This window comes from Carlito syrichta, unplaced genomic scaffold, assembly GCF_000164805.1.
Source record: "Carlito syrichta isolate Samal-C Ts95f unplaced genomic scaffold, Tarsius_syrichta-2.0.1 Scaffold118031, whole genome shotgun sequence".
Lineage (NCBI taxonomy): Eukaryota > Metazoa > Chordata > Mammalia > Primates > Tarsiidae > Carlito > Carlito syrichta.
In genome coordinates, this window is record NW_007062127.1 from 40,045 (window position 1) to 55,646 (window position 15,602).

Consider the following 15,602-nt stretch of genomic DNA (forward strand, 5'->3'; position numbering starts at 1 on the left):
ACCAAAAAAAAAAAAAAAAAAAAAAGTGTACAGTCAGCATTAATACAAACTTATAAAGTATATAATCATACAGTGATAACCATGTATCTTAAACTTTTTTAAAAAACCTACTGCCACTCTTACCAGAAACTTTGATATGGATATGGGTGGCTATCTGTACTGCTTGATAATCAATCTGAAAATATCAGGCCTATCACAAAAGTTTCAGAATGTACACTTCATAGAAAAATCATATATATATATATATATATGTGTGTGTGTGTGTGTGTGTGTGTGTGTGTTTTTTTTAAGTTGGGGTCTCACTCTGTCACCCAGGTAATAGAACACTGGGTGTAATAGCACAGTCATAGCTCACTGCAACCCCAATCTCCTAGGCTCATGAGACCTTCCGCCTCAGTCTTCTGAGTAGCGGGGACTATAAGTGTATGCCACTATACCTGGTTATTTTTTCTTCTTTTTGTAGAGACAAATCTTAGTATGTTGCATAGGCTGGTGTCGAACTTCTGGGCTTAAGCAGTCTCTAGCTTGGGCCTCCCAAAGTGCTGGAATTGCAGGCATGTGCCATGTCTGGCTGAGAATCTATTCTTAACTGCACTAGAAAATTCACTAATGAACAGAGCAGTAATACAAATGTAATAAATACTATGTCAAGATGAGTATAATGACTAAATTAAGACTCAGCAATTATTAAGTCTCAAATAAAGTAACAATGAATGTACCAATTACTGATTACACAGATTATAAAGAGTGTGGAGAGCCCTCTAGTGACTAAATGAAGGCTAATGATGTCTTAGTGAAATATTGCACTAGCTTTCATAAAATTTTGGTACAGTACTTTTTCTAAGGTCTAAGCATAAAAGTGGTAAATTATCACTTAGGTTTGGGTACTATCTAAGCCTAGAGAACCTTTATTTTCAGCCCTATAATCCTCCTTCCCACTATAAGTCTCTGCACTTCCCTTTAGAGGCAGTTATTTATATGTAAGGTTTATGTATTATAACCTTACATATAAATAACATTATTCAAACAACTCAAGCTGTCCTCTACTCTCTTCACTCCAGTGGAACAACTACAAGAACATCACTAACTTCCTTACTGTTAAGTCAACAAATACCTTTTAGGCATTCTATTAAATACTTGATTCTTGGTAGCATTTTAAAGGGTTTACTTCTATAAAACCGTTCCTCATTTTCCTTGGACCTTCCTAGTTACTTTCTTTTGCCTTTCTCAGGTCCCGCCCAAGGCACATGCTATCTGTCTATTCCCTAGGCAAAGGCTGCTGATCTCTGGAAGGCACAGTACAGAAGTGAGTATCAGTTGACTCATCAGCAATTACAAACTCCAGAGGACCTGCCACAAATGCTTCTGCTATTCACATCTCAAGTCAATAGTGAACACTTTTAAAAATGTATACTGAAGGCCAGATGTGGGTTTTTATTAGTGAAAAGACAAAAGTGGTTATCTTTGGTAAAGTTTGAGGTATGCAATATACAGCCACATGTTGCTTAAAGACAGGCATATGTCCTGAGAAAAATACCATTAGGCAATTAATTCTGACGTTGTGGGAACACATCAGAGTGTACATACACAAACCTAGATGGCACAGTTTACTAAAACAACTAGGTTTTATGATAAAGCCTATTGCTCCAAGGCTACACACCTATACAGCATGTTACTATACTTAATACTGTAGATAATTTTATTTATTTATTTTTTTGAGCTGGAGTCTCACTCGGTTGCACAGACTGGAGTGCAGTGGTCGCTCCCGGCCACCGCAGCCCCGACCTGCTGGGCTCCGGCGATCCTTCCGCCTCAGCCTTCCAAGTAGCTGGAACTACAAGTGTGCCACCACACCTGGTTAATTTTTTATTTATTGTAGAGATGAGGTCTCGCCAAGTTGCCCAGGTGGGTCTCGAACTCGCAGGCTCAAGAAATCCACTCACCTCAGCCTCCCAAAGGCGCGGGATTACAGGCTGAGCCACTGAGCCTGGCTGATAATTTTAAAACAATGGTAAGTACTTGTATATCTAAACATATCTAAATATAGAAGCAATAAACTTCAGCCAGGCTCGGTGTCTCAGCCTGTAATCCCAGCACTTTGGGAGACCAAGGCAAGTGGACTGCCTAAGCCCTAGGGTTTGAGACCAGCCCAGGCAACTTGGTAAGATCATGTCTCTACAAGAAAAATAAAAAAAAATTAGACAGGCATGGTAGCGTGCACCTGTACCACCGACTACTTGAAAGGCTGAGGTGGAAGGATTGCTGGAGCCCAGCAGGTAGACGCTGGGGTGTGGCCATGAGTGTGCCACTGCACTCCAGACTGGGTGAAAGAGTGAGACTCCAACTAAAAAAAAAAACAGTAAAAATGAAAGATGAAAAAGGCTATATTGTATAGAGCATCTACCATGAATGAATCCTGCAGAACTAGAAGTTATTCTGGCTGAGTCAGTGAGTGGTGAGTGAACGTGATGGCTTAGGACACTGTATATGACTACAGACTTTAAAATGTACACTTAGGCTACACTAAATTTACTTCCCCCAATTTTTTTTTATTCTATAATAAATTAATCTTAGCTTATGTTACTTTTTACTTCATGTACTTTAATTTTTTGTAACACAAATACATTGTAAGACCTATACAAAAATATTTTTTAAATATCCTTATAATATAAACTTTATTCTACTTTTTAAATTTTTTTGTAACAAACACACAAAAAAACATTAGCCTAGGCCTACATGGAGTAAGGATCATCAACATCACTGTCTTCCACCTCTACATCTTGTTTCACTGGAAGGTCTTCAGGAGCAACAACATGCATGGAGCTCCTATGATGACAATGCCTTCTGCTGGAATATCTCCTGAAGCTGTTTTACAGCTAACTTTCAAAAATATTTAAGTAGAAGGAGTACACACTAAAATAACAATAAAAAGTACAGTAAATACATAAACCAGTAACAGTCACTTATTATCAAGTATATGTACTATATCTAATTATAAGTACTATGCTTTTAAACGACTGGCTGTGCAATAGGTTTGTTTACACTGGCATCACCACAAATAAGCAGGGCATTGTGCTACAAAGTTATGAGGGCTACCATGTCACAAAGCGATAGAAATCTCTCAGTTCCAGTTCCATTACAATCTTGTGGGACAACCATCACGTATGTGGTCCATCAACAACCAAAACATCATTATGCAGCACCATGACTGTATATATGGACCAGCTAATAATATTTAGAGATACTTGTATATGACAAAGGGATAAAAACTCAGTGAAGCCCTTAGAATTGAAGCTCAAGCCTGAATTGCTAATTAATGCTCCATACAGACATCAGTTTAGGAGAATTCGCTCATTATATTGTACCTATTGTAAGGGTAACTAGATTCTCTCACTGAACGTCACTGCGTCTCCCAAGATATTGGAGAAAAAACTAGAATAAGCCTGAACTTCATCAGGCATATAGACCAGATTGTATACATGTTTTTGTGTGCAAAATCAATTAAGAAATTTGCTTTCAAGGCTAAGCGTGGAGGCACATGCTTATAATCCCAGCACTTTGGGAGGCCAAGGTGAGAGGATTGCCCAAGTCCATAGGTTCAAGACCAGCCTTGACAACTTGCTGAGACCTCATCTCTACAATAAATCCAAAAATTAGCTGGGTGTAGTGGTGCGTGCCTGTAGTTCCAGCTACTTGGAAGGCTGAGGCGGAAGGATCATCTGAGCCCTGTAGGTCGAGACTGCAGCGGCTGCTAGCAGCGTGCCACTGTACTCCATCCGCCTGGGTGACAGAGTGAGACTCTTGACACAAAAAAAAGAAATTTGCTTTCAAATAACAGTAAGGTTATGAGCAAATGCCTCCAAGATGGTTTTCAATTACTATGTGGACTGACCAAATTCAGGTATATCTTAGTTTGCGACACTTACCAACGCAAGCAAACTGTCAGGAAGCACATCAACAAAAATTCTGATTGGCAATATCATGTATACTATATATATTACAGACTATAGAAAACACAAACATCCACACTATGGCTCAACTCTGTATGTCTCAGTCTGTCCTGGTAGAGAAGTAGCTCTGGATCTTCTTTGCCAACAACAGTTATTCTGAGGAGAAAAAGAGCTACTATCTTAGAAAACCTAAAAACAACTACTTGGCCATCACACACAAAAAATATTTGGTGTACTGAAACCCTTAGCAACTTAGTACCATCAAGGATTATGGATGAGTGTGGACGTATAGTCCAGTCCTCAAGAAACTCAGATCTAGTTCTGTAGGTCACTCAATTGTATGGCTTTGAGAAAGTCACTTCATTTTTTTGCCCAAACCTCAACATATATAAAAAGAATGGAAACTCATACTCAACACCAATATGAAGAAATCATGATACATCTTATAAAGATTAATAAATCCTAGTAAGTCTTAGTCTACAAACATTCAGAGTAGAAAATATGGTCTCTGAATTAAGAAATGTATTACATGAAAAATTTAAGAAATTCTGTCTCTCTTCTTGTGTTGTTTTTTTTTAACACTGCTAGAATGTCTATACTTAAATCATTTATTCAACAACAACTGACAGCCAGGTAATAAGTTATTTTATAGCCTAACAATAAATTTTATAAACTAGAAGCAAGTGATCATTAGTTTATCTTAGGGTCAGAACACCTTGATTCTGACAAGTATTCTGTAGGGAGCCAAATAGAGAACAATTAAAATGATGTTAAAAGTTCTCTCTGAGCCGGGCTCGGTGGCTCAGCCTATAATCCCGCGCTTTGGGAGGCTGAGGTGAGTGGGTTGCCTGAGCCCGCAGGTTCGAGACCCACTTGGGCAACTTGGCAAGACTTCATCTCTACAATAAATCAAAAAATCAGCCGGGCATGGTAATGTGTGCCTGTAATTCCGGTCACTCAGAAGGCTGAGGCGGAAGGATCGCCAGAACCCAGCAGGTCGAAGCTGCGGTGGCCAGGAGCGGCCACTGCACTCCAGTCTGGGTGATAGAGTGAGACTCCAACTCAAAAAAAAAAAAAAAAAAGTTCTCTCTAACTTGAAAACATTGATGTGTATAATACATGTTGTATAAAAATGTCCCAGAAATATGAAATCCTATGCCTTAATAAATCCATAAAGTGTTATGAATGGTAAACCTGGCTGGGCACGGAGGCTCAAACCTATAATCCCATCACTTTGGGAGGCCGAAGCAAGAGGACTACCTGAGCCCGAGGGTTTGAGACCAGCCTGGGCAACACAGTGAGACCTCATCTCTACAATAAATTAAAAAATTAGCTGAGGGGGTAGCGCGCACCTGTAGTTCCAGCTACTTGGAAGGCTGAGGCGGAAGGATAGCCTGAGCCCAGCAGGTCAAGGCCGCGGTGGCCGGGAGCGTGCCACTGCACTCCATCCTGGATGACAAAGAGAGACTCCAACTCAAAAAAAAAAAAAAGAATGGCAAACCTTTGTCATTAAAATTATGATGTTCCCTTAATGAGTCAAAGCACAGTAAGCACAAAGATTAAGAGGATAGGGAGAAACATTTCGATAAAAAAATGTTCTGGCCGGGTTCAGTGGCTCAGCCTGTAATCCCAGTGCTTTGGGAGGCCAAGGTGAGTGGATTGCCTGAGCCTGAGGGTTCGAGACCTGCCCGGGCAACTTGGCGAGACCTCATCTCTACAATAAATTAAAAAAAAAAAAAAATCAGCCGGGCATGGTAGTGTGTGCCTGTAATTCCGGCTACAAGCAAGGCTGAGGTGGAAGGATCACCGTAGTCCAGCAGGTCGAGGCTGCGGTGGACGGGAGCGTGCCACTGCACTCCAGTCTGGGCAATGGAGTGAGACTCCGACTCAAAAAAAAAAAACAACTTAGTTTTCTTCTTCTCCCTGACCCTGCTCAAATCAACATTCCAATTTCTGAAACACAAGTAAAAAATATATTAATTTATATTTAATATCACCAAAAAGAAAAGTTTTTCTGTAATAAATTTATTCCACGTATAGAGCGTATCTCAATTTCTGAAACCATTGTATGTTCTAAAAAGCACAGGTTTTAGACATTAGAGCTTTAAGCAGAACACCACAAAAACTTTTTTTTTTTGAGTTGGAGTTTCACTCTGTCACCCAGACTGGAGTGCAGTGGCCACTTCTGGCCACCACAGCCTCGACCGCCCTGGGCTCCAGCAATTCTTCTGCCTCAGTCTTCCAAGTAGCCGGAACTACAGGCGCATGCTACCACACCTAGCTATTTTTTTTTTTAATTTATTGTAGAGATGAGGTCTCGCCAAGTTGCCCAGGCGGGTCTCGAACCCGTGGGCTTAGGCAATTCACTCACCTCAGCCTCCCAAAGAGCGGGATTACAGGCTGAGCCATGGAGCCCGGCTCACAAAAACTTTTAATATGATTAAACTCAGTAAAAATGATACCGAACACATTCATTTCCCCTGCTCCTTAAAAAATAATTTCATTTCTGTTTGCCAAAATATTTTTAATTTCAATTAATTTAAAGAGCTTCTTTTGAAGGTGTTAGTTCCATTATACTTACTAAAGTGTATCTGGAGGACCAATAATAAGGACTTCCCATCGGTAGAGATCGTTGTCATCTATTAAACCTGCTGAAAAGCCTTCCACTGGATTTTTGTTGAGTTCTGTTAAAAAAGAAAAGCTTGATCAATACTTTTTATCACATAATTTTCACTCATCAGGTAAATATAGAACTTGAGTATAATATACCTTGCAGATAAAATGCTACATGATGGTCAAAGCACTCCCATTTATATATTATAAGGAAGCCCTGGGTAAAAAAAACTATCCAAGTCAGGCACAGTGGCTCACACCTGTAATCCCAGTACTTTGGGAGGTAGAGGCGAGAGGACATGGTTAATTGTATGTTATGTGGCTTTTGTCTCAATTTTTAAAAATGACACACAGGTTTCTGTGTAGGGGTAGGAATCTGTTCACTCACTGAAATGGTAAACACAGGAAGAGGTACTGGTATGAGGGGTGAGGGGAAGAAATGGTGATGGGTTTAGTCTTTTTTTTTCTTTTTTTTTGAGTTGGAGTCTTACTCTGTCGCCCAGGCTGGAGTACAGTGGCATATTCATGGCCACTGCAGCCTCGACCTGCTGGGCTCAAGTAATCCTTTTACCTCAACTTCCCAAAGTAGCTGTAACTACAGGCTCACGCTACCATGCCTTGCTAATTTTTTAATTTATTGTAGAGACAAGGTCTCACCAACTTGCCCAGGCAGGTCTGGAACCTGTGGGCTCAGACAATCCTTTCACCTTAGCCTCCCAAAGTACTGGGATTACAGATGTGAGCCACCGCGCCCAGCTGGGTTTAATTTTAAATGCCATGGGGCATAAATACATTTTTTTAAAAGGCTGACGTAAACCTAGAAACTTGGGAATTATCAGAATATAGCTGATAACGGAAGTCTTAAGACTAATGGCATCAATCAAGGATGGCACAACACTCAATGATGTCATCACTCAAATACATACTGTAGAGAATGTAACTGGATAAATTCTAGAAAATACCAATATTTGGGAGACAAAAAGAAAGAGGCTGCACATGTGAATGAGAAGGGTAAGCCAGGAAAGTAGAAAGAAAACTGGAAAAAAATTATATCATAAGAAGTCAAAGAAAGCCAGGTGCGGTGGCTCAAGTCTGCAATCCTAGCACTTTAGGAGGCCAAGTCGAGAGGGCTGACTGAGCCCAGGGGTTCCAGACCAGTCTGGGCAACTTGGCGAGACCTAATCTCTACAATAAATAAAAAAATTAGCCGGGCATGGTGGTGCACACCTGTAGTTCCAGCTACTTGGAAGGCTGAAGCAGAAGGATCACCTGAGCCCAAATCGACGCTGCAGTGACAGTGAATGTACTACTGCATTCCAGCCTGGACAACAGAGTAAGACTCCAATTAAAAAAAAAAAAAAAAAAAAGGAAAACAAAGGATATAAATTTCAAAGAGAAAGTATCCAACAATGATACATGCTGCTCAGAAAAAAGGGGGTCTAAATTCAGCCCACTGGGTTGAGTAAAAAGAAGGCAAGGCTTCCTTTGGCATAAGCAGTTTCAGTGTAATGGCAAGGCTGAATACACGCAAGCAACACCAACTTGACAAAAAAAGGTGAAGTGGAAACCAAGTGGAAACTTTTTCTAAAATTTAACAGAAAATGGAAAAGAACAGTAGTCACAGGTAGATAAAATTCAAGTTTTGTTTTTTTTTTTTGGAGTTGGGAGTCTCACTCTGTCGCCCTGACTGGAGTGCAGTGGCCGCTCCCTGCCACCGCAGCCTCGACCTGGACTCCGGCGATCCTTCCGCCTCAGCCTTCCAAGTAGCTGGAACTACAGGCATGTGCTACTATGCCCAGCTAATTTTTTGATTTATTGTAGAGATGAGGTCTCGCTGCCCAGGCGGGTCTCGAACCTGCGGGCTCAGGCAATCCACTCACTTCAGCCTCCCAAGGCGCGGGATTACAGGCTGAGCCACCAAGCCCGGCTCAAGCAAGTTTTTTTAATGGAAAAGGCTAAAAGATATTAAAACATACTATCTATGTTTAAACATTGATATGAATACCTCACACTGCATTCAAACCCAGATGGATCAGAGATATAAACAAGCAGATATAAAACCTAACTAAGCCAGGCACGGTAGCTCATGCCTGTAATTCCAACACTTTGGGAGGCTGAGGTGGGAGAATTGTTTGAGCCCAAAAGTTCAAGACCTGCCTGGGGAACATAGCAAGATCTCGACTGCACAATTAAAAAAAAAAAAAAAAATTAGGGCGAGGTGCGGTGGTCCATGCCTATAATCCCAGCACTTTGGGAGGACAAGGTGAGAGGGTTGCCCACAGGTTTGAGACCAGCCTGGGCAGCTTGGTGAGACCTCATCTCTATAATAAATCAAAAAATTAGCTGAGTGAGGTAGTGTGTGCATGTATTTCCAGCCATTTGGAAGGCTGAGGTGGAAGGATCACCTGAGCCCAGCAGGTCGAAGCTGAGGTGGCCGTGAGCGTGCCACTGTACTCTAGCCTGGGTGACAGAGTGAGACTCCAACTCAAAAACAACAACAAAAAAAAACCCCCAAAAAATTAGCTAGGCATGGTGACATGCATCTATAATTGTAGCAGTTCAGGAGGCTAAGGTGGGAGGATCACCTAAGTCTAGGAGATCAAGGGTGCGGTGAGCTGTGATCATGCCACTGTACTCCAGGGTGACAGAGTAAGACCCTGACTCAATAAACAAACAAAAACTCAACAACAACAACAAAAACCTAACTAAAAGAAAATATAGGCCGGGCTTGGTGGCTCAGCCTGTAATTCTGCACTTTGGGAGGCCAAGGTGAGTGGATTGCCTGAGCCCGTGGGTTCGAGACCCAACGGGCAACTTGGTGAGACCTCACCTCTACAATAAATCAAAAAAATTAGCTGGGTGTGGTAGCACGCGCCTGTAGTTCCGGCTACTTGGAAGGCTGAGGTGGAAGGATCACCGGAGCCCAGCAGGTCAAGGCTGCAGTGGCCGGGAGCGGCCACTGTACTCCAGCCTGGGCTACAGAATGAGACTCCAACTCAAAAAAAAGAAAAAGAAAATATAGAATTATGGGTTTTTTTAAAACATAATCTTGAGTGGAGGTGGCCCTCCTATGCAGGACACAAAGCTCAATAATTAAGTTATACTACACAACATTTTAAGAGCAGTAAGCAATAAAGTCTAAAAAACGACAGACTGGGAAAGAACATCTGCCTTAAAATAGGTAAAAGTCTAACAGTCCTTAAAATTAGAGTTCCTAGGCCGGGAGCAGAGGTTCATGCCTATAAGCCCAGCACTTTGGGAGGCCTAAGTGAGAGGATTGTCTGAGCCCTCAGGTTCAAGACCAGCCCGGAAAGCTTGGCAAGACCTCATCTCTATAATAAAAAATAAATAAAAATTAAAAATTAAAAAAATTAGCTGGGCATTGTCAGAGTCTCACTCTGTTGCTCAGGCTGGAATGCAATGGCATGCTCATGGCCACTGCAGCCTCGACCTGCTGGACTCAGGTGATCCTTCCGCATCAGCCTTCTAAGTAGCTGGAACTACAGGTACGCGCCACCATGCCCGGATAATTTTTTGATACATTGTAAAGATGAGGGCTTGCCAAGTTGCCCAGGCAGGTCTCGAAACCATGAGCTCAGGCAATCCTCTCACTTCGGTTTCCCAAAGTGCTGGGATTATAGGCCTGAGTCACCGTGTCCGGCCTATTTTCTTTTTGTTGAGTCTGAGCCTCACTCATCACTCAGTGGAGTGCAGTGGCATACTGCTCACGGCCCCTGCACCTCGACCTGCTGAGCTCCTTCCACTTCAGCCTTCGAAGTAGCTGGAACTACAGGCCCGTGTTACCATGTCCAGGTAATTTTTTATTTATCGTAGAGACGAGGTCTCTTAATGTTGCCCAGGCCTCCCAAAGTACTGGGATTGCAGGTGTGAGGCACAGCGCCTGGCACATCTTTTCTTAATGGTGGTTACCTAGAAATACAGTTAGAATTGGAAAGAGCTTGAAAGATCTCCCTTTCCCACAAAAGCCATGAATGCTAAAACACCAAAAGTTTAAAGTATCCTAAAGGAGGACAAAACTAAAAAACTAATCGAAATTATTAGAAATCAGGACAATCTTTTTTTTTCTTTTTTTAGAAGTGAGAGTAGCATCTAGGAAACACAAAACAGACTTCTAGAGTGCTGGTAAGAGCATGTGAAACGTAATATTTATGTACTTTTCTGTTTATGCTAACTTCAACATTTGAAACTCAGTAAACCCTAGAGTATCAGACGATTGTTAAGAAAGAGTTATGCATGCTATGAATCTGAAATCACTGTGAGTCAGAGTAGTCTACAAGCCATGAATAAAAAGGAAACCAAGGAAAGAGGAAAGTCCGTGAGAGTGATAATTTGTACAAGTAATAAAAAATAATGCAGCTGGGCTCAGTGGCTCAGCCTGTAATCCCGCGCCTTTGGGAGGCTGAGGTGAGTGGATTGCCTGAGCCCGTGGGTTCGAGACCCACTAGGGCAACTTGGCAGGACTTCATCTCTACAATAAATCAAAAACTAGCTGGGTAGCGTGGTAGCGCGTGCCTGTAGTTCCAGCGACTTGGAAGACTGAGGCGGAAGGATCGCCGGAGCCCAGCAGATCGAGGCTGCGGTGGCTGGGAGTGGCCACTGCAGTCTAGTCTGGGCAACAGAGTGAGACTCCAACTCAAAAAAAAAAAAAAATAAAAAACAATGCATGCCCAGACATGCTAAGAGAGTGCCATTATCAAGAATAAGACTAAAAAGAATGGGGAGAGCATATGAAAAGTAAAACCCTAATTCCTAAGTTTGAGTTCAAAGTACCGATTTGAATTCATGACATAGCCTTAAAACATATACTTCTGAGTTTTGTCCACTGAAAAAGTCTTTAAAAAATGGTCAACCCAGTAGCAACAAGCATCTCTAGTACCTACGTTACTGTCTGTAAATATGAATTTACCACTAAAAGGGAAAAGGGCTCTTCAGAGAAACGGCCAATTCTAGGTCTGGAGCAAAAAACATTCAGGTTCATCTCATACATACCAGATAAAAAGGAAGATATCAAATAATACTATGGTCTTAATAAAAGGACTCAATAGCCAACTTGAAGAGGCTCCCAATAGTCAAATATTGTAATGGTGATCAATTAGTTTTTTATTTTTGGTATCATGGTTATAAATTCATGGGTTTAGACACTTAGGTTTCAATCCTTTGTGGGTATTATCTTTATTGATACTCGAATTGTTATCTTGAAAACCAACAAAAAACAGCAAAATAATTAAAATTTAGTATGTTCCTATAAAAATTGTGTGGCCAAGTAATCAAATACTAATTACTATTTGATCAAATGAGAGATCTTTCTGTATACAAATATTCCATCTTAAAAATGAAAAATACTTTAATCCCGTGCTTTGGGAGGCTGAGGTGAGTGGATTGCCTGAGCCCGTGGGTTCGAGACGCGCCTGGGCAACTTGGCGAGACCTCATCTCTACAATAAACAGAAAAATCAGCCGGGCGTGGTAGCGCATGCCTGTAATTCCGGCTATTCAGAAGGCTGAAGCGGAAGGATCGCCAGAGCCCAGCAGGTCGAGGCTGCAGTGGCCAGGAGCGGCGTCCTGGGCAACAGAGTGAGACACCAACTCACAAAAAAAAAAGAAAGAAAAATAACTGAAACACTGCCATTTTGTCATTTAATCTATGCATTTGAAGAGACCATCAGACATTACATGTCTCCCGATAAACAAGCTACTCCTTATGAAGTAATCTCATTTAACAAATGTGAACTTGTCTGAGTCCCTAGATACAATAACCAATTTACAAAAAATATAAACAGAGAAACATATTTAAGGATATCCCAAAGACATAACATCTACTCTGGGGGAAATTCCAAAGAACATGACCTAGAATCTTCAGCAAATATACTGCAAAAGGCACAAAAGAGAGACATGAATTCAAACATTTAAAAAATTCATGACAACTTAAAATTTGAAGTCTGATTAGATATTGGGTAACATTAATAAAGTAATCCTGCTAACTTTTTGTTAGTAATGGTATTGTGCTGGGGTTTTTTTCTCTCATTTTTTAGAGACAGACACTGAAGTATTTATTTACAGACAAATCATCATGTTTAGGATGTGCTTCACCATCATAAGGGAAAGAAACAGAGAAAGATGAAACAAGCCTGGAATACATCTAGCAATTGTTGAGACTAATAAATGAGTAAATGGACATTCAATATAACCATCTGTCTACTTTGAGTTGTTTGTTTTTTTAGTTGCAGTCTAACTCTGTTGCACAGAATGGGAGTGTAGTGGCACACTCATGGCTCATCACAGCCTCGACCTCCTGGGCTCAGGTGATCCTTCCGCCTCAGTCTTCTTAGTAGCTGGGACTACAGACACATCCCACCACATCCGCCTATTTTTTACTTTTATTTTTTATAGAGACATGTTCTATGTCGCCTAGGCTGGTCTTGAACTCCTGTACTCAAGTAATCTACCCACTTTGGCCTCCAAAAGTTCTGGGATTACAGGTGGGAGCCATTATACTCAAGCCTTACTCTGGTTTTATTTCATGTTTACAATTTTCCTTAGCCAGGCACAGTGGCTCACACCTGTAATCCCAGTACTCGGGGAGCAGAGGCGAGAGGACTGCCTGAGCTCAGGGGTTTGAGACCAGCCTAGGCAACTTGGCAAAACCTGACTCTAAAATAAAATAAACACACTAGCTGGGTGTGGTGGCATGCGCCTATAGTTTCAAGCTACTTGGAAGGCTGAGGCGGAAGGATGGCCTGAACCCAGCAGGTTGAGACTGTAGTGGCCATCAGTGTGCTCCATTCCAGTGCTCCAGCCTGGGTACAGAGTGAAACTACTGCTCAAAAAAAAAAAAAAGTCATTTACCCTAAAACAAAATAAAATGTAAGACATTTTACACTATCTTCCTTGCCCTCCAAAGGTATTACACTATCTTACTTGCCCTCCACTGCTAATAATTTGTTATGTATTATTCTACAGTTTAGCTATACAACGATATAGTATTTAAAAATATCATTTTACACCTTATGACCTTATGGCCACTGAGTATGGTTTGAACATTAGACACTTAATTTCCACTACTATCCTCCTCCCATGGCCTTTTTTATTTTTATTTTTATTTTTTTGAGTTGGAGTCTCACTCTGTCACCCAGACTGGAGTGCAGTGGCCACTCCCGGCCACCACAGCCTCGACCTGCTGGGCTCTGGCTATCCTTCCGCCTCAGTCTTCCACGTAGCTGGAACTACAGGCACGCACTACCACACCCAGTTAATTTTTTGATTTATTGTAGAAATGAGGCCTCGCCTGCCCAGGCGGGTCTCAAACCTGCGGGCTCAGGCAATCCACTCACCTCAGCCTCCCAAAGGCATGGGATTACAGTATAAATAACACTACTATTGCTGAGCCGTGCCTGTAGTCCCAGCTTCTCAGGAGGCTGAGGCAGGAAGATCACTTGAGCCCGAAGTTCAGGGTTAAGGTGAGCTATGATCACCCCATTGCACTCCTGACTGACAACAAAGCAACACCCTGTCTCTAAAAAGAAAGTTAAAGTAAATTGAATATACTGTCATAAAACATCTTTGTATTCTTCTTACACATTTGTGGACATAAACCTGGAACATAAACTCCTATAAATTAAATCACAAGTCAAAGAAACATGCATATTAATCCACAAAATGTTTGCTTCAATTTATACTTCCAGAAACACTGGAGGTATCTATTTCCCTACAGCCTTGCTAACATTAGGTATCCTTTTCTCAACAGAAATTTTTCTTTCATGCATTTATATTTCCCCCTATTTATTAAACAAAATTACCAAGCTTGAAATAAATATTATATTCAGATACCTGTATCTTAGCTCTTGATTCTAACTTTCAGTTGATTCTCTCAGATTTTTAAGCAGGTAACTGTTTCGTAGCACATTAACTAGTTAGTATTACTTGTATCTTGCTTTCGCACCAGTTCTGCACTGGCTAAAATGCTACCAAAAAGTATGAATAATAGTGACATACTACACTTTTATTATTTGATTTTTAAAATGGCAGAAAACTATTAATAAAGATACAAATACTGAAAAGTAAATTTAAAAAATGACAAAATTGGCTTTTTTTTTTTGAGGAATGCCAGCTAACACTTTCATTTCATAAAACAAGAAAAAGTGTCAAACTTCCTTTGCTTTTATATAGACAAATTGAGGGAGATGTTAAGCTAAAGCCTTGGTATACTCTGAAAACCCAACAATACTTAGAAAATGTTGAAGAATACATTGCCTGTTATATTGAACTCAAATAGAATTGGCTGGTGTAAAAGAAGATTCCTTTATTATATGAGGAGGTATGTTACCATTCAAAAAATACACATAGCCAGGTGCAGTGGCTCACATCTATAACTCTAGCACTTTAGAGGTGAGAGAACTGTCTGAGCCCAGGGGTTCAACACCAGCCCGGACAACTTGGCAAGACTTTGTCTCTATAATAAACAAAAAAATTAGCCAGGCATGGTGGCACACGCCTGTAGTTCCAGCTACTTGGAAGGCGAGGCAGAAAGATCACTTGAGCTCCTAAGGTCCAGGCTGCAGTAGCCATGATTGTGCCACTGCCGTCCAGCCTGGGCAACAAAATAAGATTCCAACCAAAAAATAAAAAATAAAAAAAAATACACACAGGCACACAGAGAAGGCAAACAGGCTCTTTTGAGAGACAAATGTCTTGAACACCCTTCCGGTGTCAATAAATATTATAGTCAGCTGGGTTCAGTGGCTCAGCCTGTAATCCTAGCGCTTTGGGAGGCCGAGGTGAGTGGACTGCCTGAGCCCGCGGGTTCGAGACTCACCTGGGCAAACTGGCGAGACCTCATCTCTACAATAAATCAAAAATTAGTCAGGCGTGGTAGCACACGCCTGTAGTTCCAGCTACTTGGAAGGCTGAGGCAGAAGGATCGCCGGAGCCCAGCAGGTCGAGGCTGCAGTGGCTGGGAGCAGCCACTGCACTCACTCCACTCTGGGTGACAGAGTGAGACTCCAAGTCAAAAATATATAAT

General features: G+C 41.4%; 1 protein-coding gene across 1 annotated transcript in view; it reads right to left on the reverse strand.

Moving 5' to 3' along the window:
- Positions 1 to 15,602, reverse strand: part of UBE2G1 (ubiquitin conjugating enzyme E2 G1) — a 98,413-nt gene that overhangs the window by 35,581 nt on the left and 47,230 nt on the right. Inside the window, exon 2 of the mRNA XM_008047888.2 lies at positions 6,532 to 6,634. Coding sequence (XP_008046079.1) covers positions 6,532 to 6,634 — 103 coding nt within the window. The remainder of the gene's footprint in view (positions 1 to 6,531; positions 6,635 to 15,602) is intronic.